Source organism: Hemitrygon akajei, unplaced genomic scaffold (assembly GCF_048418815.1).
Source record: "Hemitrygon akajei unplaced genomic scaffold, sHemAka1.3 Scf000153, whole genome shotgun sequence".
Classification (NCBI taxonomy): Eukaryota; Metazoa; Chordata; class Chondrichthyes; order Myliobatiformes; family Dasyatidae; genus Hemitrygon; species Hemitrygon akajei.
In genome coordinates, this window is record NW_027332039.1 from 1,105,995 (window position 1) to 1,131,174 (window position 25,180).

The window sequence follows — 25,180 nt, forward strand, 5'->3', positions numbered from 1 at the left end:
TTGTCTGCTCCGCTTAAACATTGCTAAGTGATAATTACTGCACAATCTGTGACACAGAATGTCCGGACTGACACCTCTCGCTTCTTTAAATTCTTTCTCCCGCTATGAACACTTCAATGGCTGTTAGCGATCTGTGTCGAGCAGAAAGTGCTGGGACTGTCCATGCTCAGGGTAGATTTGTACCCATCCCTCCGCTCCTCAATATATTCCCCATTGTTCATTACAGAGCGTGACTGAGCTCGCGGAGAAGGGAAACCGAGCGGCCGCTTCCAAACTCCTCCTGGATCTGGTGATGGAGAAGGGCACCGGAGCCCGGAGGTTGATGTGGGAATCCTTTGTGAAACTACACCATCATTTACCGAAGCTGAGCAGAATATTGAATGAAATACGGGAACGTGGTACGGTGAACAATACACTGTGTGTTACAGATGTAAATGCTAATGAATTTACAGTATTACAAAGAACAGACTGCATGCAGGTCAATCTATTTGGACAGGTGACGGCCAGTTCGCCTACATGGACACTGAGCGGGGTTTATCTGAAGTGCCCGCGCGTCTGAAAGGTAAGCGATGGAACGGAGATCTCAAAATCTTTCTTTCACTCTGAGAGTCTGAATACCTGTCTTTAGTGATATGATTAGAGACTGTCTAAACATGGGAGACATTTTGTGTTGCTGTGGCTGGAGGACATGTAACCATCTGTAATTTTCAGATCACCTTGTACCGTCCGGGTCTTCGGCTGTGCACCTGGAGACATCTATGAAATTTCACCCCATACTCAACCCCATACACCTGCCTTCTCACCATATCTTTTGATGCCCTGACCAATCAAGACCTTCTGCCATAAATATACCCATGGACACGGCCTCAACTGCAGTCTGTGGCACAGCATTCCAGCATTCACTACTCATTGGCAACAATAATCCTCCTTACCTGTCGTAAAGGTTTGCCTCTCAATTTTGATGTTGTGCCTTTCAGTTCTGGATACGCCCACCACAGAAAACATCCTGTACATATCCACGCTATCTGGCTTTTTCAACATTCAGTAGGTTTCAAAGAGATTCCCAACCGCACCCCACCCCCCACCTCCCCCCGCGTTCCGCTAAATTCCAGTGATTACAGGCCCAAAGTTGCCAAGACGCTCCACATATGTTAACCCCCCTTCCCCATTCCCAGAATCATCATCGTGAATCTCCTCTGGACTCTCTCCAATGACAACACATCCAGTTTGAGATATGGGTTCCAACATTATTGACAATACTCCCAAGCGTGGCCTGACTACAGTCTTATAAAGGCTCAGCATTATCTCCTTGTTTTTATATTCGATTCCCTTTGAAATAAATGCCAACATTGCATGTGCCTATTTTGCTACAGACTCGACCTGTAAATGAACCTTCCGTGAATCATGCTGGAGGACTCCTAAGTCCCTCTGCACCTCTGGTGTTTGGCCCTTCCTCCCATTGAGATAATGGTCCGCACTATTGTTCATTTAACCAAAATGCATTTTCATACATTTCCCAACACTCTATTTCATCTGCTATTTTTTTGCCCATTCTTCCAATTTGTCTTCTTTCTGGTGCAATCGCATTGCTTCCTCAGCACTACCTATCCCTCCACCTATCTTTTTATCATCCGCAAACTTTGCCACAAAGGCATCAATTCCATTATCTAAATCATTGATCAAACAATGTGAAAAACTGCGGTCCCAATACTGACCCTGAAGAACACCACTGGTCACAGGCAACAAACCAGAAAAGGCCCCATTTATTCCCACTCGCAGTCTCCTGTCTGTCAGCCATTCCTCTATACATGCCAGTATCTTTCCTGTAACGCAATAGGACTTTATCCTGTTCAGCAGTCTCATATGTGGCACCTTATCAAATGTCTTCCAAACATCCAAGTAAATGGCACCCACTGACTCTCCTTTGTTCACCATTCCTGTTATTTCCTTGAAGAACATATTTATCAGGCATGATTTCCCATGTCATCGGGTTCTGTGATACAATAATAAACCTCGATCTGGCTGGCAGCCACATTCAGTGTGAAGGAATCCAGCGGCTGGGACCCGGGCTGCACAAGTGCCAGGATTTGAGGTAACTTGATTTATCGCTCACTCTGAACTGTGAAACTTCCATTGTGATTTTGGCAAAGTTGTAGTAAATCCGATTGTGAAGAATTGTGTAAAATGACCAGGGGATCGGTCCGTATTTCCCCAAGGATGAGCGGTTTCTGTGTTTCGTTGTTAAGGGGTGTGGAGACTTTAGATTAGTAAACAATGGCCATTTTATTAATGGTAGTAAATCACGGGAATGGCCGTGACTGCAGCAGGTTGGTCAGAGTTTCACACACCCTTCCCGGTGAACGACAAGAGATCGTCAGCGGACTGTTCCTATGAGAAGGAAATAATTATCATTATGAAATTGTCCTCCACTGCCCTTCCCCGCGTGTGACTGTCACCATCAGTCCACCTGTGTGACTGTGCTCACTGCATGTTCTCCCGTTTGTGGGCCTCAGTTCAGATCCACCCCTCCCGTGCAATCCCTCGTCTTGTCGGAATTTCTTTTCCCATCAGTATCCTCCTATGGCATCTCTCTTTCTCATCCCTCTTCCTCTTGTGGGATCTCTTCTCCTTCATCATATGGGACCACTCCTCTTTCCTCTTCTGGGATCTCTCTTCTTTCCTCATGTGGGATCTCTCCTCTTTCCTCTGTGGGACCTCTCCTCCAGCCTCCTCCGTGGTCTCTCTTCCTCAATCACCATCCTCTTGCAGGTTCTCTCTTCCTATCCCTTTTCCTCAGGTGGGTTCGCTTCCACCATCTCCCATCGACACTTTCCCATTAACAAATCTTCCTCACTGTGGGACTTTCCCCCATCCATCAACCCGGCCCCTCCCGACCCTCCCACGTCTGGAACACGTTTCTAACTATTGGTGAATGACACAGAATATGTGGAGTTTACAGGGTCACGCTGACAGACAAACTTACTGACATTCGGTAAATACCATGGAGCTGGGCAGTGAGGAACATTGACGGTGATGGGAACTCCGACCGGTGATTTACTGACGGGATGAATGTTTTCTGAAATATCTGAGTGAGAGAAATTCCCTCAGACACACGAGTTGAATCACTTTGTTCATCAATTTGTTTAGACTTGGGCGTAATGAACTGGGAGATTCTGGAATGAAACCGGTGTCGGCGGCACTAAACAACCTGGAGTGTAAAATAGAGAAACTGCGGTAAGTACGGGACTGTGGGAGATTGTGTTTACATTCACTGGGTGTCTGACACTGAACATTAATGTGATCAGTAATTGTGTTACTGATAAACACTGGAGATTTGTACCGTCTCCTGTCTCTCTGTGTCCTTCTGCCTCACTGTCTCTCATCTCCAGGCTGGAGAGAGTCGGTCTCACAGATTCTGGTGCCGAGGATCTCGCCTCCGCACTCAGAACAAACCCGTCACTGATGGAGCTGTACCTGGGTAATAATAAGCTTGGAGATACCGGAGTTAAACTGATGTCTGTGGGTTCGAGGAACCCGGAGTGTAAAAATACAGAAACTGCGGTAAGTACCAGACTGGGGTATTGAGTTTACAGTCACTGGGTGTCTGACACTGAACAATAATGTGATCAGTAATTGTGTTACTAATAAACACTGGGGATCTGCAGCGTCTCCTTTGTCTCTGTGTCCGTCATCCTCACTCTCTCTCTCATCTCCAGGCTGGAGAGAGTCGGTCTCACAGAATCTGGTGCCGAGGATCTCGCCTCCGCTCTCAATACAAACCCATCACTGACGGAGCTGCAACTGAGTGATAATGAACTGGGAGATTCAGGAGTGAAACTGGTGTCCACGGCTCTGAGGAACCCGGAGTGTAAAATACAGAAACTGGTGTAAGTACCAGACTGTGGGAGATTGTGTTTACAGTCACTGAGTGTCTGACACTGAACATTAATGTGATCAGCAATTGTGTTACTGATAAACACCGAGGATTTGCACCGTCTCCTGTCTCTCTTTGTCCTTCACACTCGCTCCCTCTCATCTCCAGGCTGGACAATGTCGGTCTCACAGATTCTGGTATTGAGGATCTCGGCTCCGCTCTCAGTACAAATTTATCACTGACGGAGCTGGACCTAGGATGGAACTCTCTCACAGATCGATCTGTCCCCGGTCTCCGCCGCCTCATACTGACTCTCCCCAGTCTGGTGTGGATCCGGTGAGTGTTTCTGTTAATGTTCGATGTGATAAAATACAGTCTCCTGTAACTGATACTGTTGTGTAATCTGTTTATTTCATCTTTATTCCTCCATCTGTTTCAGGCTGGGTGGGAATCAGTTCAGTGAGACCGAGAGGAAGGAACTGAGATCTCTGCAGGAACCCAGACCCGGACTAAGAGTGTGGACCGCGTGAACCTCTGAATGTGTGAACATCCCCGCCCGCGAGATGAGGACACTTTGGCCGATTCCCCCTTCCCCTTTAACTCCCCCCTCCCCTTCAAGTCCCGCCCTTACCTTTCATGGCCGCGCGCCAGTTTTAAATCCCAAAGGTTTTGACGGAATTGGCTCCCGGATCGCTTCTCTTATTGCGGAGCGCGAGACTGGAGCCAGTCGCGTAATTCCGCCTCCTGTTCAGCAGCGGCGCTGCTTTCGCCGGATATCTGCGTTCGAGACTCCCCACGTAAGATGGGGAATTAGGCGAGGATGGCGGGTTTCAGTCTGGGACGCCATTGATGACATTAAGAAAACCGTCGACTTTATCTTTGAAGAGGTGAACACCCTGAGGTCTGATGTCGTGCAAATCAAAGGGCCTTGTACGGACCACGAAAAGGTAATTCAGACTTTGTAGCTGAGGCCGAGCGTTTTCGGAGAAGGTGGAATCTGAAATCCTCGACATTCCAGAGCAAACTGATGAAAATATTAAAAATAAAGTAACTCAAATATGCGAAGCAGTAACTCCGGAGTCCAACGAGGAGATTCGACGACGCGTGGATGCTGTCCTTCGTCTCGGTCGGATAAGAGGGAATAAGAATTCAAGGATAAGAATGGAGGAATTCAAGGGGGCGGGCGGTATATATTTGAGGCAGGGTTTAAGGGTCGGCCCAACATAAGATGCCTCGGTTGACCATTATTCGGTTTTCAAACAGAACCACGAGCGATCTGGAATGGAAACAATCCAGAAAAGATGGATACTTGCTCTCGCAGAGGCTGAGGTTCGCCGAGGACCTGACTGCAGCTGATCAGTTGGCCCGACAGAAGCTGTGGCCGCTGGGGGAGGCTACTAGAAAAGATGGGAAGCGTGCTTTGTTTGCTGGCACTCGAGCTTTCATTGTTGGAAAAGAGATCCGAGCAGAACGGTAACATGTTGTTGTGGCAACTGGTCTGCTATCTCTGCTAATATTCCAGTCTGGCCTTTGTTTATGTAGGACTGGGATAGTTTTTTATACTTTTATTATTAGAAATGAAGATATTTTTTCTGTGTATATATAGTCTCTCATGAGACTGTCTTTCTCACTTTTTTCTCGTTAATGCCAGGGGACTTAGTCACACTGTTAAGCGTAAGGCTTTATTCTTGTTCTTAAGCCAGCATAAACATGTGGATTTCTTTTTAATCCACGAGTCACACTCTGTGACTGAAGACATTAAACTATGGAAATCCCTGTGGGGGAACGATGTTTGGTTTTCACATGGTTCTGGACATTCTACAGGGGTTCCTATTCTGATGTTTAACTTTAAAGGAGATGTTTTGCACACTGAGGCGGACACGAATGGACATTGTTTGGTTCTAATTGTTCAATATTGTGGTAACCCTTTTCTTATTTCTAATATTTATGGATATAATATTATAAATGATAACGAAAGATTATTTGAGATTTTTCGAAAGAAAACGTTTTGATTATTGGCTCTCTAAATTTCCTAATTTTTTTTGTTCTGGAAGGAAATTTTAATAAGGCTTTAGATGAAAAAAAATTGACCGATGTTCCCCAAGGTAACACTCCACTTATAATAACTTTACTAGCTTTATTCAGAAGTTTAATATTATAGATATTTGGAGAGAGCACTTTCTTGAAGTTAGAATTTATACTTGGACTAATAACTCTATTATATGCATGTCTAGATTAGATTACTGGTTACTATCCATACCTTAAGAAATAATAGTCTCTTTTATTTTTTCCCTCACCTTTAACAGATCATAAAGCTACCTCCATACAAATTGCATTATCTTCAGCTGAATCCAACTTTAAATCTGATTGGGAACTAAATAATTCCATTTTGGGCCATGAAGTTGTCTCTTTGCACATTAAAAAGTTGGCAACCTCCTTCTTACGTAAAGCGGTAGCAAAGAATAATTTCTCTACAAATTGGAAACATTTAAATTCGAATCTGCCAAATTTTAAAGGAAATGCAGTAGTGATTTAGTAAAGAAAAGAAAATTGGAAGAACAATTATCGATCTCAGAGACTACAAATTTATGTGAATTGATTCCAGATAACCTTTCAGGGAGAGATAAGAGGAACTAGCTTTATTATAAGTTATAATAAGTTATACAATTTCTATCTTATAAAGGCAGAAAGTGCATATGTGAGATCTAGAAAGCAATGGCTGGAAGAGGGTGAATAACGTACAGCTTATTTCTTTCGTTTAGAAAAGCAACGTGCCCAATTCAATTCCATTCATCAGCTTAATATTGATGGTGTGACCACAGAGTAATCTAATAAAAATAGTAAAATATTGTTCTGCTTGTTCTGCTCAAACTATTGTGAAGCATCTACACTACATTTCATGAATGATATTAATATTCTTAAGAAGCTGTCCAATGATTAGAAAGTCTTGTGTGATGCTCTTATTACCGTGGGAGAGGTTAAGGCTGCCATTTCAAATTTAAAAATCAATAAGTCGCCGGGTGTGGACGGTCTGACTGCAGAATGTTGTAAGATGTTTTCTGACACCTTAGTTCACTTTATACTAAAATTGTTATTTTAGAATACATTGATAATGAATTTCTTCCCACTTCTTTAACGCAGGGCCTTATTACTTTAATTCCCAAACCAAGAAAAGATAAAATATTTATCGATAATTGGCGTCCTATTTGCCTTCTCAATAGTGATTATAAAATTCTGGCCCAAATCATTGCTAACACAATGAACATAGTTTTACCATTTATTATTGACGAAACACAGTCAGGTTTCATAAAGCGTCATCATATCTCTAATAATGTCAGATTGATTATTCTCATCTTGTTCAAAATGCTAGTTTTATACTGTTTCAGATTTTTGCAAAGCTTTTGATACTATTGAGCATCAGTTTATCTTCACTGCTCTTGGTAATTTTGGATTTGGTCCATTAGTTTGTAAGGCGGGGTGGAATTATCCCGGGAGGGAATCTTTTTGCTCCCCTTGCTGAGGACGGTGCATTCAGCAGTCTGGCCGATATAATGATGTTACATTGACAAATCCCTCGGCAGTGAGCCTGGATCTACAGCGCTCTCGGACGCGGGCCTGAAGTGTGATTTTATAACCATTGGTTCCGCGATGCAGAGTGATGGTGAGAAACGGGAATGATTATTCAGACTGGCACTCCTTGTCGCCAATCAGCTAATTGTGTGTGAATGTGAGTGAGTCGAGAGCAGCTTATTTATTCCCGCACGTCAGTAGCTCATACGTTGTTTAACTTACACTTGTCATGATGAATTCAATAAACCGCTGTAGCTTGCTGTCTTGGTGTCGGACTTTATTCTCATCAGAGCAGAAACGATGACCTGGGGTTACTGCTGCCTTCCGCCCCCGAAGAACTACAATAATGGGTCTGAGCTCTTCACACTGACACAGTAGCGTCTCAGCCCCAGGCTGAGGGATGTCGGACTTGCGGAGTCTGGGTTCTCAGGATTTCATCTCCACTCTACCCCCATCGTGGCTAACTGCCCCTGCAGACAGTTAAAATCGACTGTTATGTCAGACGTGATTTCACTTATGTCCCAAGTACGATAGGGATGGGGGATGGAATACCGGCGTTGGGCACAGGGTGAAGCTCCCTCTACATCATCCCATCACACACACTCCCGGGGTCAGACACAAAGTGAAGCTCCCTCCACACCGACCCATCACACACTCCCGGGGTCAGACACGGAGTAAAACTCTCTCCTGGCTGTCCGATCTCGCCCTCTCATACCCAGCCACGGAGAAGCGGTCTCTGTGGCGTGAAATGTATCAGCTAAGTTCAGATTGAAACCGTAGCACAGGAACATCCTCCATCCCACGAGTTGAATCTACGTAGGGGTGGTCAGAGAGATGGGGAGTGATACAGGGTGCACGGAGGTGGAACGGGTGGGAGTGGGCACAAATGGGAAGGGGAATGAAAGTGGATATTAGAACGCTAGCGGTTGACAATCGAATTTGACGTCTATCGTGAAGTATCCCAGGATGAAATCGAAGTTGAGGATAATTTTGCAAAAATGAGACTACACCCCTTGCTGTCCTCTCTCACCGACCGCACTCCTAACGGGACGCTGTCCCTTCCCGTTCACTCACACTGGCCTCGCTCTGAATCCAAGGCCAACTTTTCCCATTCATTCCTACTATCCGCACTCCCAATAGACGTCATCCCTTCCTATTCACTCCACCCATTCGCATTCCTAACGGGACGTACCACGACCCATTCAGTTCCACCATCCACACTCTCAATAGACCCCAAGAGAGTGACGCTGTGACATAAAATAGTCACAGATTCGCTTAAAATGTCTGACGGGACAGCTTAGGGCTGGTGATACCTTGTTTAAAGTGGGCTTCGGGAATGGAGGGGGTGAGAGGCCGATTGAAAGCGGCCTTCACCATCGGTAATGTTGTTGAGAAAAAGGGAGAGATGTGGTGACTGAAGGAGACCCCGTTCGGCCGGGTTGAACCGGGACCAAGGAGGGATCGACGCCTTGGTTAAAGTGAGCGGCAGAGAAGGAGTGAAGGACACGTTGACTCCAAATGGCCGACGCTCCTTTGAAATGGCTGTTGGGAAGGGAGTGACGGATTTGGTAGAAGTGAGCATAAGAGAGGGCGGGATGCGCTGACTTAAAATGGGGGAATCCTGGGTTAATGTTGCCGCCAGGGATGGAGTGAGGCACTGACTTACAATGGCTACTGTCGCACACAGAATCGATGGCGAAGGAGCATGCGGTACCCATGGATGCAATCCGGGGATCGAGCGTGTTATTCATTGCAATAACAGTATTTTAATTTGTGCTTTACATAGTCTTACGTATTGTATTTCTGCTTTACTTCTAATAATTTTGTCATTGAATAAAGTAATGTATATATTTCAGATATTCACACACGCACACCCATATACATGTGGGTTTTGGGGAGGAGGGGTGAGGGGTTTGGGAGGAAGAGGAGTGATGGGATGAGGAGCGAACTAATGAGACGGAGAGGTGGCGAAGTCACTGACTCAATAGGGGACGAAAAGGGAAGGGGCGAAATTTCCTTTCACAAACTTGTGGCCGACGTGGATAAGGTAAAGATGGGGCGAGGAGGAGTGAAACGACAGGAAGGGAGCTGGAGTGATGGGACGGGGAAGGAGGTGAAGTGATGGGACAGAGGGAGAGAGGAATTGATAGGACGGGGAGAGACGAGAATTGACAGGATGGGGAGGGAGGGAAAATGATGTGACGGGGAGAGGGGGAGTGATGGCACGGGGAGGAAGGGGAAGTGACGGGATGGAGAAGGAGGGGATGTGATGGGACGGGGAAGGAGGGGAATGAATGGACGGCGAGGGAGGTGATAGGACAGGGTGGGAGGAACAGGATAGGGAATGTGGTGGAAGGGTTTGTGGTGAAATTGCCTTCGCAAATCAGACGGACGGCAAGAAAGGTGAAGGGTGTGCTCTTGGGAAAATGAGGAGCGAGAGGTCGGGGACTTGGTGGGACGGACAGTTGAGTGCCCCAGCAGAGAGAGAGAGAGGGGAAAGACGGAGGGAAGGGAATGGGTGGGGGAGCGAAATTTCCCATCAGAAAATGTTCACCACCCAGGATGTGGTGGATGGCGGGAGAAAGGGTAAGGGAACAGAGAGGAGAAGGTGTCAGGAGTGATGGGGTGAATAGGGGAGTGACTCCGTGGGTAACAGAGAGAGAGGCGATGTGGTGAGGCGAAAATTTGCATCGCAAAATGGCAGCCAACCAGCAAACGATGCGGAGCATTGAGGTAGCGGGGAGAGGAGAGCGGGGTGAGCGAGGGAAGGGATTTGCGAGTGATGGAATGGGAAGTAGTGTCACAAGAGGGTGAGTGTGAGGAAGTGACACACTTCGTGGTGGAGGAAGTGAGAGGGAGTGTTACACACTGTTACAAAATTGCATTCGGCAGAGTGTTAAATGGAGATTCGGGAGAGCAGGCACCGAGGGAAATGAGAGGAGGAACGGGAAGTTGGGATTTAATAAACAGGGAGGGAAGTGAGTGGAAGGTGAGGAAAAGGGTGAGACTCATTCTATGTTGCTGGGAGAGCGGTTGTCAATGGTACCCAGCACAAAAAGGCCGCCAGTCAGGGTTAGATGGCTCTCATAGAGGCAGGAGCGAGGGGACAGAGATTGGAGTGTTTCAGGAATGAAGGGATGCTGAGGGTGGGACAGGGCGACTCATAACAAGGGAGCTGGAATTGGGTGTACCCACGGGGAGGAATTTGGCTCCGAGAAAGGCTGGCACCGTTACGCCCGGTCTCCAAAATACCGTCTCGATTTTGTTTTTGTTTTTTTGCTGCCCTCTTCAGGTGGCGCGGCCCGAATCCTTCAGACTGTCCCGTGAGGAACGTGTCGTTCATGAGGCCCGTCAAAGGCAGGAATGGACGCGGGCTTGCTGGAGAAAATGGAGGCGAGGACTGGCGCCGCGGGCTGGTTAGCGTGGATCACCACCATTCTCTGCGGGGGCTGGGGTAGGGAGAGATCAGATTGAGGAGGAGAGGGGAGAAAGAGAAGGTGAGAGGAGACGAGGTCAGTAAAACCATCATCGCCCTTGCGACATTCATTACCCACTCCTCCGCCTCTCCTTCCCACTCCCCTCTCTTTCCGCTCTCTATCCCCTCTTCTCTCTCCATTTATTCCGCTACCGCTCTCTCCCCCACCCTATCCTCATCTCTCCACTCCGTCTTCCCTCTGTGCTCATACCTCTCTATAACCCTCCCCGTTCTCTTGCTCCCTCCCGTCTCATCCCAGTCATTTTCATCCCCGCCCCCCCCCCCCCGGTAACCCATTTCTCCTACCTGTGTCTCAACTCTCTCTGTGCACAGGAAGATCCCACTCACAACCGGAGGCGGTACGGTGCAGCACGCGATGCTCCTTTAGAGGGCGAGAGAGCGGTGAGAAACAGAGAGGAGGAGGAGGAAGAGAGCGGGGTGTATGGGGTGTGTTGCCCGGGGGAGAGGAGGGAGAGAGATGGGAGATGCTCCTTTAGCTGGAGATGGCCGTCAGGAGTGGAGCGGAGGAAAGAGGGAGAGAGGGAAATGAGGTTAGAGCGAGAGGTGAAAGACAGAAGGCGAGAGAGCAGTGAGAATCAGAGAGGAGGAGGAGAGAGAGAGCGGGTTGTATGGGGTGTGTTGGCCGGGGGAGAGGAGAGAGAGAAATGGGAGAGGGAGAGGGAGTGGGAGGGGAGTGGGAGTGTGGGGTAGGTGGAGGTGTGAGACAGAGACAGGGAGGAAGGGGGGAGGGATGGGCGTAGAGAAGGTGGAAAGAGGAGAGGTGGGAGAGAACAGTCGATAGAGGGGAGAGACGTGAGAGACCGATTGGGGAATGGCCGGTGAGACAGAAATGTGAGAGAGAATCGTGGAAGACGGAGAGGAGAGAGAGGTGGGGGGGGGGGGTGGAGAAGCGTGAGAGGCAGGAGATGAAAGACGTCGAGAGTGTGGGGAGGGAATGGTGGAACACAGTGGGGGAGAGAGGTGAGAAAGAGAGAGTTGGGAGAGTTGTGAAAGACGGACGGAATGAGAAGGGGAGAGGGGTGAGAGACAGAGCAGGGTGAGAGTGGGAAGGAGGTTAAAAGACGGAGAAGGGTGGAGGTGTGAAAGATAGAAGAAGGCGAGAGGTGAGTCGGAGAGGGATGAGGGACAGGGAAGGGTGAGAGTGGGACAGGTAGTATGAGCCGGGGAAGGGGAGAGGGGTGATAGGATGAGAGAGGGATGAGAGGGGAGAGGTGTGAGAGGCGGAGAGACTGAGGGGGAAGAGAGATGAAAGACAAAGGTAAGTAGAGGGGAGGAGCGGCAAGAGAGAGAGGAGAGAGTGTGAGGGACAGAAGGAGATAGTTGAGAGTGTGTGAGAGAAGGGGGCGAATTCCGAGGGAGGGAAAGAGAGGAACAAAAGACGAAGGCGGCAGAGAGGAAGAGATAGTGAAGGGGAAGGGGAGAGGGACAGATGGCCGGTAAGAAAAAGGAGGAGGAGTGTTTGGGGTATGGGGTTGAAAGGTATGGGTAGAGCGGTGGCGGCGAAAGGAAAGCATTGGGAAGAGAGAGGGGGAGTGTAAAAGAGGGAAATGTGTTTAGAGATGGCGGAGTGGAGAGAAATCTGTGTTCACTCTGTCTAGTTTTCGATTAACGGATCGCACTAAATTTTGGTATGTGGTTCCACGTAGACGGGGAGGTAAAAGCGGATTTTGGCATGCCAGCCTTCATCACTCAGGGCACCGCGTACAGGAGACAGAAGACCACGTCGCTCAGAGATTCTTCAGAGGGATGGCGGGCAGGTGGAAAACAGGCTGAATCTCACACAGCATGCTTGAAAAATTTTACCGTGTGAGAAAGACATGCTGATTGATCATTGCCGTTATCCGTGTTCCCCGTAAGAGCATCGGCGAAGCAACATTTGCAGTTTTGTGTGTGAAGTCTGCGGACCCGATCAGTTACCGACAACGGTGTGCTGCCGATGTATCAGCGAGTGCGGCGCAGACATTGTGACGACATCAGCCGGCAGCTGATCCCTGTAGAACGGTGCAGAGCGATTCATTTCTGTGGAGTCAGGGAGATGTGGAGCCAATATGCATCCAAGTATTTACAAAAGGTAGTATGCTGCAGTAATTTGGAGCAGCCCCTAAAGAGGTGGATGATCTGAACCCGATATTGTTGTTTGATGATGTGTCCACTAATGAACAAAATATTTAAAATAATCAGCGTGTCAGGCAGAATCCATAAAAAAATGAAACTGGAATTTTCTGAATGGTTACCTTGACGTAGTGTGAAAAAACCCCGAAAAAGGGCAGTTGCAGAATTGAAAAGACGCGACCCAAGCGGGGTCCCTGTGCGGGGTAGGGCTGATAAATGGCTGTCTCGGAGGAAGCGGAGACATGCGGACGGTGGAAATGAGATTATCTTTACCCGCTTGTCACCAGCATAGTGCGTAGAGGGGTGGTTCATTCTGTACTCACCAGCCTTCGGAGCAAGGTAAGTGTATGGAGATCATTCTGTGGGTATCAGTCCTTGGTACAGCCTGAGACTGTAGGGTTCGGGCGGTGTCACTCTCTGGTTTAGTGTGAATGTAAGAATTTTATTCTGTGTATAACAGTCTCTGAAACAGTGCGAGAGTGTGGGTTTCATTCTGTATCTGTCAGTCTCTGTTACAGTGTGAGAGTGTGGGTTTCATTCTGTATCTGTCAGTCTCTGTTACAGTGTGAGAGTGTGGGTTCCATTCGGTATCTGTCAGTCTCTGTTACAGTGTGAGAGTGTGGGTTTCATTCTGTATCTGTCAGTCTCTGTTACAGTGTGAGTGTGTGGGTTACATTCTGTGTCTGTCAGTCTCTGTTACAGTGTGAGAGTGTGGGTTTCATTCTGTATCTGTCGGTCCCTGTTACAGTGTGAGAGTGTGGGTTTCATTCTGTGTCTGTCAGTCTCTGTTACAGTGTGAGAGTGTGGGTTTCATTCTGTATCTGTCAGTGCCTGTTACAGTGTGAGAGTGTGTCTCATTCTGTATCTATCTGTCTCTGTTACAGTGTGAGAGTGTGTCTCATTCTGTATCTATCTGTCTCTGTTACAGTGTGAGAGTGTGGGTTTCACTCTGTATCTGTCAGTCTCTGTTACAGTGTGAGAGTGTGGGTTTCATTCTGTGTCTGTCAGTCTCTGTTACAGTGTGAGAGTGTGGGTTTCATTCTGTATCTGTCAGTCTCTGTTACAGTGTGAGAGTGTGGGTTTCATTCTGTATCTGTCAGTCTCTGTTACAGTGTGAGAGTGTAGGTTTCATTCTGTATCTGTCAGTCTCTGTTACAGTGTGAGAGTGTGGGTTTCATTCTGTGTCTGTCAGTCTCTGTTACAGTGTGAGAGTGTGGGTTTCATTCTGTATCTGTCAGTCTCTGTAACAGTGTGAGAGTGTGGGTTTCATTCTGTATCTGTCAGTCTCTGTTACAGTGTGAGAGTGTGGGTTTCACTCTGTATCTGTCAGTCTCTGTTACAGTGTGAGAGTGTGCGTTTCATTCTGTATCTGTCAGTCTCTGTAACAGTGTGAGAGTGTGGGTTTCATTCTGTATCTGTCAGTCTCTGTTACAGTGTGAGAGTGTGGGTTTCACTCTGTATCTGTCAGTCTCTGTTACAGTGTGAGAGTGTGGGTTTCATTCTGTATCTGTCAGTCTCTGTTACAGTGTGAATGGGGGTTTCATTCTGTATCTGTCAGTCTCTGTTACAGTGTGAGAGTGTGTCTCATTCTGTATCTGTCAGTCTCTGTTACTGTGTGAGAGTGTGTCTCATTCTGTATATGTCAGTCCGTGCAACATTAACCCCGGATTCCCTCATTTTAAGTCAGCGCGTCCCTCCCTCTCTTATGCTCACTTCTACCAAATCCGTCACTCCCTCCCAAACAGCCATTTCAAAGAAGCGTCGGCCATTTGCAGTCAACGTGTCCTTCACTCCTTCTCTGCCGCTCACTTTAACCAAGGCGGCGCTCCCTCCTTGGTCCCGTTTCAACCCGGCCGAACGGGGTCTCTTTCAGTCACCACATCTCTCCTTTTTTCTCAACAAAATTAACGATGGTGAAGGCCGCTTTCAATCGGCCTCTCACCCCCTCCATTCCCGAAGCCCACTTTAAACAAGCCCACTTTAAACCAGCCCTAAACTGTCCCGTCACACATTTTAAGCGAATCTGTGACTATTTCATGTCACAGCGTCACTCTCATGGGGTCTATTGAGAGTGTGGATAGTGGGAGTGAATGGGAAGCGGTGGGGTCCCGTTGGAATTTTCGGATGATGGGAGCGAATGGGTCGTGGTGCGTCCCGTTACGAATGCGAATGGGTGGAGTGAATGCGAAGGGGTGACGTCTATTGGGAGTGCGGATGGTAGGAATGAATGGGAAAAGATGGCCTTGGATTGAGAGCGAGGCCAGTGTGAGTGGACGGGAAGGGACAGTGTCCCGTTAGGAGTGCAGTCGGTGAGAGAGGACGCCAAGGGGTGGGGTCTCATTTTGCAAAATTATCCTCATCTTCGATTTCATCCTGGGCTACTTCTCCACGATAGACGTCAAATTCGATTGTCAACCGCTAGCGTTCTAATATCCACCACCATTTCCCTTCCCATTTGTGTCCCCTCCCACCCGCTCCACCTCCGTGCACCCTGTATCACTCCCCATCTCTCTGACCACCCCTAGGTAGATTCAACTCGTGTGTGGGATGGAGGATGTTCTTGTGCTACATTTTCAAACTGAACTTAGCTGATACATCTCACGCCACAGAGACCGCTTCTCCGTGGCTGGGTATGAGAGGGCGGGATCGGACAGCGAGGAGAGTACTTTACTCCGTTTCTGACACGGGAGTGATTGATCGGTCGGTGTGGAGGGAGCTTCACTCCGTGTCTGACCCCGGGAGTGTGTGTGATGGGATGATGTAGAGGGAGCTTCACCCTGTGCCCAACGCAGGTATTCCATCCCCCAAACCTATCGTACTTGGGACATAAGTGAAATCACGTCTGACATAACAGTCTATTTTAGCTGTCTGCAGGGGCAGTTAGCCACGATGGGGGTAGAGTGGAGATGAGATCCTGAGCACCCAGATTCCGCAAGTCCGACATCCCTCAGCCTGGGGCTGAGACGCTACTGTGTCAGCGTGAGGAGCTCAGACCCATTATTGTAATTCTCCGGAGGCGGAGGGCAGCAGTAACCCCAGGTCATCGTTTCTGCTCTGATGAGAATAAAGTCCGACACCAAGACAGGAAGCTACAGCGGTTTATTGAATTCATCATGACAAGTGTAAGTTAAACAACGTATGAATTGCTGACGTGCGGGAATAAATAAGCTGCTCTCGACTCACTCACATTCACACACAATTAGCTGACCGGCGACAACGAGTGCCAGTCTGAATAATCATTCCCGTTTCTCACCATCACTCTGCATCGCGGAACCGATGGTTATAAAATCACACTTCAGGCCCGCGTCCGAGAGCGCTGTAGATCCAGGTTTACTGCCGAGGGATTTGTCAATGTAACATCATTATATCGGCCAGACTGCTGAATGCACCGTCCTCAGCAAGGGGAGCAAAAAGATTCCCTCCCGGGATAATTCCACCCCGCCTTACAAACTAATGGACCAAATCCAAATTTACCAAGAGCAGTGAAGATAAACTGATGCTCAATAGTATCAAAAACTTTGCAAAAATCTAAAACAGTATAAAACTATCATTTTGAGCAAGATGAGAATAATCAATCTGACGTTATTAGAGATATGATGACCCTTTATGAAACCTGACTATGTTTCATCAATAATAAATGTTAAAACTATGTTCATTCTGTGAGCAATGATTTGGGCCAGAATTTTATAATCACTATTGAGAAGGCAAATAGGATGCCAATTATCGATAAATAATTTATCTTTTCTTGGTTTGGGAATTAAAGTAATAAGGCCCCGTGTTAAAGAAGTGGGAAGAAATCCTTTACCAATGTATTCTAAAAAAAAAAAGCAATTTTATTTTTTAAAAAAAAGTGAGCTAAGGTGTCAGAAATCATCTTACAACATTCTGCAGTCAGACCGTCCACACCCGGCGACTTATTGATTTTTAAATTTGAAATGGCAGCCTCAACCTCTCCCAAGGTAATAAGAGCATCACACAAGACTTTCTAATCATTGGACAGCTTCCTAAGTATATTAATATCATTCATGAAATGTAGTGTAGATGCTTCACAATAGTTTGAGCAGAGCAAGCAGAACAATATTTTACTATTTTTATTAGATTACTCTGTGGTCACACCATCAATATTAAGCTGATGAATGGAATTGAATTGGGCACGTTGCTTTTCTAAACGAAAGAAATAATAAAGAAAGAATAAAGGTTCACGCGGTCCACACTCTTAGTCCGGGTCTGGGTTCCTGCAGAGATCTCAGTTCCTTCCTCCCGGTCTCACTGAACTGATTCCCACCCAGCCTGAAACAGATGGAGGAATAAAGATGAAATAAACAGATTACACAACAGTATCAGTTACAGGAGACTGAGGTTAATGTTTCAACAACACTCACAGACAAATATCACCAGAAAACCCGCGGATCCGCTGTTATTTTATCACATTGAACATTAACACAAACACTCACCGGATCCATACCAGACTGGGGAGAGTCACTATGAGGCGGCGGAGACCGGGGACAGATCGATCTGTGAGAGAGTTCCATCCTAGGTCCAGCTCCGTCAGTGATAAATTTGTTCTGAGAGTGGAGCCGAGATCCTCGATACCAGAATCTGTGAGACCGACATTGTCCAGCCTGGAGATGAGAGAGAGCGAGGGTGAAGGACGCAGAGAGACAGGAGACGGAGCAAATCCTCGGTGTTTATCAGTAACACAATTACTGATCACATTAATGTTCAGTGTCAGACACTCAGTGACTGCAAACAGAATCTCCCTCAGTCTGGTACTTAAACCAGTTTCTGTATTTTACACCCCGGGTTCCTCAAGCCGTGGACACCAGTTTCACTCCTGAATCTCCTAGTTCATTATCACTCAGTTGCAGCTCCGTCAGTGATGGGTTTGTACTGAGAGCGGAGGCGAGATCCTCGGCACCAGATTCTGTGAGACCGACTCTCTCCAGCCTGAAGATGAGAGAGAGAGAGTGAGGATGACGGACACAGAGAGAAAGGAGACGGTGCAGATCCCCAGTGTTTATTAGTAACACAATTACTGATCACATTATTGTTCAGTGTCGGTCACCCAGTGACTGTAAACTCAATACCCCAGTCTGGTACTTACCGCAGTTCCTGTATTTTACACTCCGGGTTCCTCAGAGCCGCAGACACCAGTTTCACTCCTGAATCTCAAAGGTCATTTTCACTCAGGAGCAGCTCCGTAAGTGATCGGTTTGTATTGAGTGCGGAACTGAGTTCCTTGGCACCGGAATCTGTGACACCGAGATGGCTCAGCCTGGAGATGAGAGAGAGCGGGGTGAAGGGCACAGCGAGACAGGAGACGGTACAAATCCTCAGTGTTTATCAGTAACACAATTACATATCTCGTTAGTGTTCAGTGTCAGACACCCAGTGACTGTAAACACAATCTCCCACAATCCCGTACTTACCGCAGTTTCTCTATTTTACACTCCAGGTTGTTTAGTGCCGCCGACACCGGTTTCATTCCAGAATCTCCCAGTTCATTACGCCCAAGTCTAAACAAATTGATGAACAAAGTGATTCAACCCGTGTGTCTGAGGGAATTTCTCTCACTCAGATATTTGAGGAAAAATTAAACCCGTCAGTAAATCACCGGTCGGAGTTCCCATCACTGTCAATGTTCCTCACTGCCCAGCTCCAGCGTATTCACCGAATTTCAGTAAGTTTGTCTGTCAGCGTGACCCTGTAAACTCCACATATTCTGTGTCATTCACCAATAGTTAGAAACGTGTTCCAGACGTGGGAGGGTCAGGAGGGGCGGGGTTGAAGGATGGGGGAAAGTCCCACAGTGAGGAAGATTTGTTAATGGGAAAGTGTCGATGGGAGATGGTGGAAGCGAACCCACCTGAGGAAAAGGGACAGGAAGAGAGAACCTGCAAGAGGATGGTGATTGAGAAAGAGAGATCACGGAGGAGGCTGGAGGAGAGGTCCCTCAGAGGAAAGAGGAGAGATCCCACATGAGGAAAGAAGAGAGATCCCAGAAGAGGAAAGAGGAGTGGTCCCACATGAGGAAGGAGGAGATCCCACAAGAGGAAGAGGGTTGGGAAAGAGAGATCCCATAGGAGGATACTGATGGGAAAAGAAATTCCAACAAGACGAGGGATTGCACGGGAGGGGTGGATCTGAACTGAGGCCCACAGGCGGGAGAACAGATGCACCCATGGGGTCTGGGTATCTGGTAGTGAGCACAGTCACACAGGTGGACTGATGGTGATAGTCACACGCGGGAAAGGGCAGTGGAGGACAATTTCATAATGATAATTATAGGGACAGTCTGTTGACGATCTCTTGTCCTTCACCGGGAAGGGTGTGTGAAACTCTGACCAACCTGCTGCAGTCACGGCCATTCCCGTGATTTACTACCATTAAACAAATGGCCATTGTTTACTAATCTAAAGTCCCCACACCCCTTAACAACGAAACACAGAAAGCTCTCATCCTTGGGGAAATACGGACCGATCCCCTGGTCATTTTACACAATTCTTCACAATCGGATTGACTACAACTTTGCCAAAATCACAATGGAAGTTTCACAGTTCAGAGTGAGCGATAAATCAAGTTACCTCAAATCCTGGCACTTGTGCAGCCCGGGTCCCAGCCGCTGGATTCCTTCACACTGAATGTGGCTGCCAGCCAGATCGAGGTTTATTATTGTATCACAGAACCCGATGACATGGGAAATCATGCCTGATAAGTATGTTCTTCAAGGAAATAACAGGAATGGTGAACAAAGGAGAGTCAGTGGGTGCCATTTACTTGGATTTTTGGAAGGCATTTGATAAGGTGCCACATATGAGACTGCTGAACAGGATAAAGTCCTATTGCGTTACAGGAAAGATACTGGCATGTATAGAGGAATGGCTGACAGACAGGAGACTGCGAGTGGGAATAAAAGGGGCCTTTTCTGGTTTGTTGCCTGTGACCAGTGGTGTTCTTCAGGGTCAGTATTGGGACCGCAGTTTTTCACATTGTTTGATCAATGATTTAGATAACGGAATTGATGCCTTTGTGGCAAAGTTTGCGGATGATAAAAAGATAGGTGGAGGGATAGGTAGTGCTGAGGAAGCAATACGATTGCACCAGAATGAAGACAAATTGGAAGAACGGGCAAAAAAAGTAGCAGATGAAATAGAGTGTTGGGAAATGTATGAAAATGCATTTTGGTTAAATGAACAATAGTGCGGACCATTATCTCAATGGGAGGAAGGGCCAAACACCAGAGGTGCAGAGGGACTTAGGAGTCCTCCAGCCAGATTCACAGAAGGTTCATTTACAGGTCGAGTCTGTAGCAAAGTAGGCAAATGCAATGTTGGCATTTATTTCAAAGGGAATCGAATATAAAAACAAAGAGATAATGCTGAGCCTTTATAAGACTGTAGTCAGGCCACGCTTGGGAGTATTGTCAACAATGTTGGAACCCATATCTCAAACTGGATGTGTTGTCATTGGAGAGAGTCCAGAGGAGATTCACGATGATGATTCTGGGAATGGGGGAGGGGGGTTAACGTATGAGGAGCGTCTTGGCAACTTTGGGCCTGTAATCACTGGAATTTAGCGGAATGCGGGGGGGGGGGGGGGGGGTTGTGGTTGGGAATCTCTTTGAAACCTACTGAATGTTGAAAAAGCCAGATAGCGTGGATATGTACAGGATGTTTTCTGTGGTGGGCGTATCCAGAACTGAAAGGCACAACATCAAAATTGAGAGGCAAACCTTTACGACAGGTAAGGAGGATTATTGTTGCCAAGGAGTAGTGAATGCTGGAATGCTGTGCCACAGACTGCAGTGGAGGCCGTGTCCATGGGTATATTTATGGCAGAAGGTCTTGATTGGTCAGGGCATCAAAAGATATGGTGAGAAGGCAGGTGTATGGGGTTAAATTTCATAGATGTCTCCAGATGCACAGCCGAAGATCCGGACGGTACAAGGTGTTCTGAAAATTACAGATGGTTACATGTCCTCCAGCCACAGCAACAAAAAATGTCTCCCATGTTTAGACAGTCTCTAATCATATCACTGAAGACAGGTATTCAGACTCTCAGAGTAAAAGAAAGACTTTGAGATTTCCGTTCCATCGCTTACCTTTCAGACGCGCGGGCAGTTCAGATAAACCCCTCTCAGTGTCCATGCAGGCGAACTGGCCGTCACCTGTCCAAATAGATTAACCTGCATGAAGTCTGTTCTTTGTAATACTGTAAATTCATTAGCATTTAAATCTGTAACACACAGTGTATTGTTCACCGTACCACGTTCCCGTATTTCATTCAATATTCTGCTCAGCTTCGGTAAATGATGATGTAGTTTCACAAAGGATTCCCACATCACCCTCCGGGCTCCGGTGCCCTTCTCCATCACCAGATCCAGGAGGAGTTTGGAAGCGCCCGCTCGGTTTCCCTTCTCCGCGAGCTCAGTCACGCTCTGTAATGAACAATGGGGAATATATTGAGGAGCGGAGGGATGGGTACAAATCTACCCTGAGCATGGACTGTCCCAGCACTTTCTGCTCGACACCGATCGCTAACAGCCATTGAAGTGTTCATAGCGGGAGAAAGAATTTAAAGAAGCGAGAGGTGTCAGTCCGGACATTCTGTGCCACAGATTGCGCAGTAATTATCACTTAGCAATGTTTAAGCGGAGCAGACATAGGGTGAGTAACCCAGAGATAGTGTGGAGAATTGAGGCTTAGTGTCACAGATGGTCCAGTGAGGCTTTAGCTGGAATTTGGGTAATATTTTAGCTCTCGGTTTTTACGGTTAGAACAGTGGGAATGCCAGGCAGGATAGTGGAATGTTCTTCCTACAGGGTGTGGCAAGACAAGGAGAAATCCAGTGTTCCTGACAAGTACAACTGGAAGAAGTGCATCCAACTGCAGCTTATTACAGACTGTGCTAAGGAACTGGAGCTGGAGCTGGATGAAACCGGGATCATTCAGGAGGCTGAGAGGTTGTCTGACAGGATGTACAAGGATGGAGCTATACACAAGGGGTAGGACACAGGTAAGTGGGTGACTGTCAAGAGGGGGAAATCAGAATCTGTCACTGCAGCGAACCCCTCTATAACAGAACAAATTTTCTGTTTCCGGGTATGACCTAGAAGAGAAAAGGCATGTCGATTATACCTCTGGCACTGAGTTTGGTTTTGTGACTCAGAAGGACTGAGAAGAGTGAGCTGCATTAACAGGGGGAATTCTGCGGTTAGGAAAACAGACTGGGGATTCTGTTGCCGACAACAAGATTTCTGGATGGTGTGTTGTCAAGCTTGGGGACCTCTCGCATCAAAGTCTGAAACTTTCTTAACTGCAGGGTGATTCGCCGGATGACGTAAGAGCAGGAAGAGTGAGGAGCTCCTGCAATGTGAGTTCATGGATGCTAAGCCAAAGGGCAGGACCCCCAGGGTTGTGTTCTCAAGATCGCTATCCGTACCAGGTACTAGTGAGGCCTGAGGTAGGACGATAATACAGTCTAACGTGTGGCTGATGAGATGGTGCATGACTGAGAGCTTCAGATGTTGGGATGATTGGGCTCCCTTCCAAGGAATTTGGGACTTGGACAGACGTGTTGGATTTGCACTCGAATTGGAGGGGGACTGATACCCATGGGGGAAGGTTTGTAAGCGCTGCATAGGGAGTGGGGATGTGTTAAACATGAGCAGGGGAATGAAGAACCGGAGTGGATAATGGAGCGGTTGTGTGGGAAAGTCAGGAAGCTAAAGGATGAGTACCATGAAGCTATTTTTTTTTTCCGAAATCCGTATTATTTCAATGTAAAGAGTGTTGTAGGAAAGGAAGATGAGCTTCACGCATGCATCAGCACATTGAATTACAGGATGGCGACTATTGATGTGATTTGGTTGGACTTGGTGAGGACTGGCTTTTCAGCATTCCAGGGTTCTGTAGCGTTAGACATGATTCAACAGACCGGATCGGATTACAGAAGGAGCGGTCGCTTAAGGGAAAATATCACTGCATTGCTCAGACAGGACAGACTGGAGAGCTCATCTATTGGGTCTACATGTGTGAAACTGAGCAATAAGAGAGGAACGACCAGGTTAATGGGATGACATTGTGCATCACCCAATGGTTACTGGGACTTGGAGCGGATCAAATTTGCACAGGGATCACAGACAGTTGCAAGAAACTTCGGCTTCTGATGGTAGGTAATGTTAACTGTGCATTTATTGGCTGTGACATCCACATTTTAAAGGGCTCGATGGGATTGTGTATGTGAAATATGTCCAGGGAAGTTTCCATAATCAATACATTGCGGTCGTGACTGTAAACAGCACATACTGGAATTCTATCAGGGTACAAGATCCGGCAGGCGACAAGCATGTGTGCGGGGATCTGCTGATCAAAATGCCATTAGTTTAAAGATCATTATGGGCAAGGATGGGGCTGGCCCTCGGGTTAAGAATCTAAATTGGAGAAAGGCCAACTTCAGTAGCATCGGAAGGGATCTGACGAAAGGGATTGGGACTGGTTGTTTTCTGGTAACAGATGTGCTTGGTAGGTGTGAGGCTTCCAAAACTGATATTTTGAGAGTACATAGTTTGAATGCATGAATGGTCACAAGTACAGATTGAATCTTACTGACAGAATAAAAGGCAAGGGTAACATATTCCGGGAACCTAGGTTTTGGAGAGATATTGAGGCCCCGAGCGCATCATAAGTACAGGCTCGAGGGATCAGATGAGGCACTTGATGAGTAAAAGAAATGCAAGAGTTTCTAAAGTAAGAAATCAAGAGGGCTAAAGCACGGCATGAGTTTGCGCTAGCAGACAAGGGAAAGGAGAATACCAAACTCTTCATCAAATATATTCAGAACAAAATTGAAGCTCAGAATGGGCCTTTATGCATGAAGCTGAGAAAAAGTGTGGGAGATTTTAAATCAATTTTTTTGAATTTATACTTAGTCAGGAGACTACAGAGTAGTTAGACTGAGGCAAATCAGCAGTGAGATCGCGGACTCTATACAGATTACAGAGGAGGAGATATTTACTGCCTTGAAGCAGGTTAGGGTAGATACATCCCTGGCGCTTTGCTTCGTACCTCGTTTGAGGATAAACAGAGATTGCAGGTGCTTCAGTAAAGATATTTTAAATGTTTGATGCGGAAGTATTGGAGGATAGGTAATGTTGTTCTGCTGCTTGAAAGTCTGTAGGAATAAGCCAGGGAATTACAGGCTGGTGAGACTGACACCAGTGATGGGAAAGTTACCGGCAGGTACTCTAAGGGACGGAATATGAGCATTTGGATGGGCAAGGGTTGATTAGGGATAGTCAACACGGATTTGTGCCTAGTAGATCCCATCTAACCAACCTTATAGCTTCTCCAGGAATTTACCAAGCAAATCATGAAAACAAGTTAGTGGAAGTTGTCTACAGGGATTTCAGCTAGGCCATTGACGAAGTCCATCATGGGAGCTTTGTCAATAAGATTTAAGTCGCTTGGCATTCATGACATGAGAGTATGCTAGTTTAGATATTGGATTCACGAGAGAAGCTAAGAGTGGCAGCAGAGACTTGCTTCTCTGACTAGAGGTCTATGACTAGAGGTGTGCGGCAGGGATCTTCTTGTTGTCTGTCATATGTATCAACGCTCTGGATGATAATGTGGTAAACTGGGTCAGCAAATCTGGATGACACCAAGGCAGGGGCAGCGAGAAAGGTTATCAGAGATTGCAGTGGGACTTGGAACAGATTAGAAATTGTGGAATGTAGATTGGGAGACAGAATTTAATGAAGACACGTGTGAGGTGTTGTACTTTTTGAGGACAAACCACGATAACACTAAGACATTGAGAGGTAGGACATTGAACAGTGCGGTGAAACTGAAGTGTCTGGGAATACAGATCCAAAATCTCTTGAAAGTGTTGTCGAAGTTAGATGGCGATGTAAAGCCTTTAGGAATGGGTCTTCATAAATCAAAATACTGATTACAGAAGTTGGGATAGCACAGGCTAATTTGAAGCAATTTGTGCACCTACCTCTCGAAAGGATATCAATATAATTGAACGTGTGCAGATCAAATTTAAAGATTGTTGTCATGACTTGATCATCTGAGATCGAGGGAAAGTGTAAAAAGGTTAGGAAATTATTTCATGGAGTGTAG

At 46.9% G+C, this 25,180-nt stretch overlaps 1 protein-coding gene across 1 annotated transcript; it reads left to right on the forward strand.

Annotated features, from left to right (window-relative positions):
• Window positions 1-243: 243 nt before the first annotated feature.
• Window positions 244-4,419, forward strand: LOC140724031 (ribonuclease inhibitor). Its single transcript, XM_073038518.1, has 6 exons — window positions 244-562; window positions 3,148-3,234; window positions 3,390-3,561; window positions 3,717-3,887; window positions 4,043-4,210; window positions 4,314-4,419. Exons 2-4 carry the CDS (start codon window positions 3,179-3,181, stop codon window positions 3,807-3,809), a joined length of 321 nt encoding a protein of 106 aa, XP_072894619.1. The 5' UTR covers window positions 244-562; window positions 3,148-3,178; the 3' UTR covers window positions 3,810-3,887; window positions 4,043-4,210; window positions 4,314-4,419.
• The last annotated feature ends 20,761 nt before the right edge of the window (window positions 4,420-25,180 follow it).

What these genes read in the sequence shown, in the direction of transcription:
- LOC140724031 (XM_073038518.1), top strand. Translation starts at nt 3,179, where the DNA reads ATGAAACCGGTGTCGGCGGCACTAAACAACCTGGAGTGTAAAATAGAG. An exon ending in TGTAAAATAGAGAAACTGCG is followed by an intron (nt 3,235 to 3,389) that starts GTAAGTACGGGA and finishes TCTCATCTCCAG; the next exon opens with GCTGGAGAGAGTCGGTCTCA. An exon ending in GTAAAAATACAGAAACTGCG is followed by an intron (nt 3,562 to 3,716) that starts GTAAGTACCAGA and finishes TCTCATCTCCAG; the next exon opens with GCTGGAGAGAGTCGGTCTCA.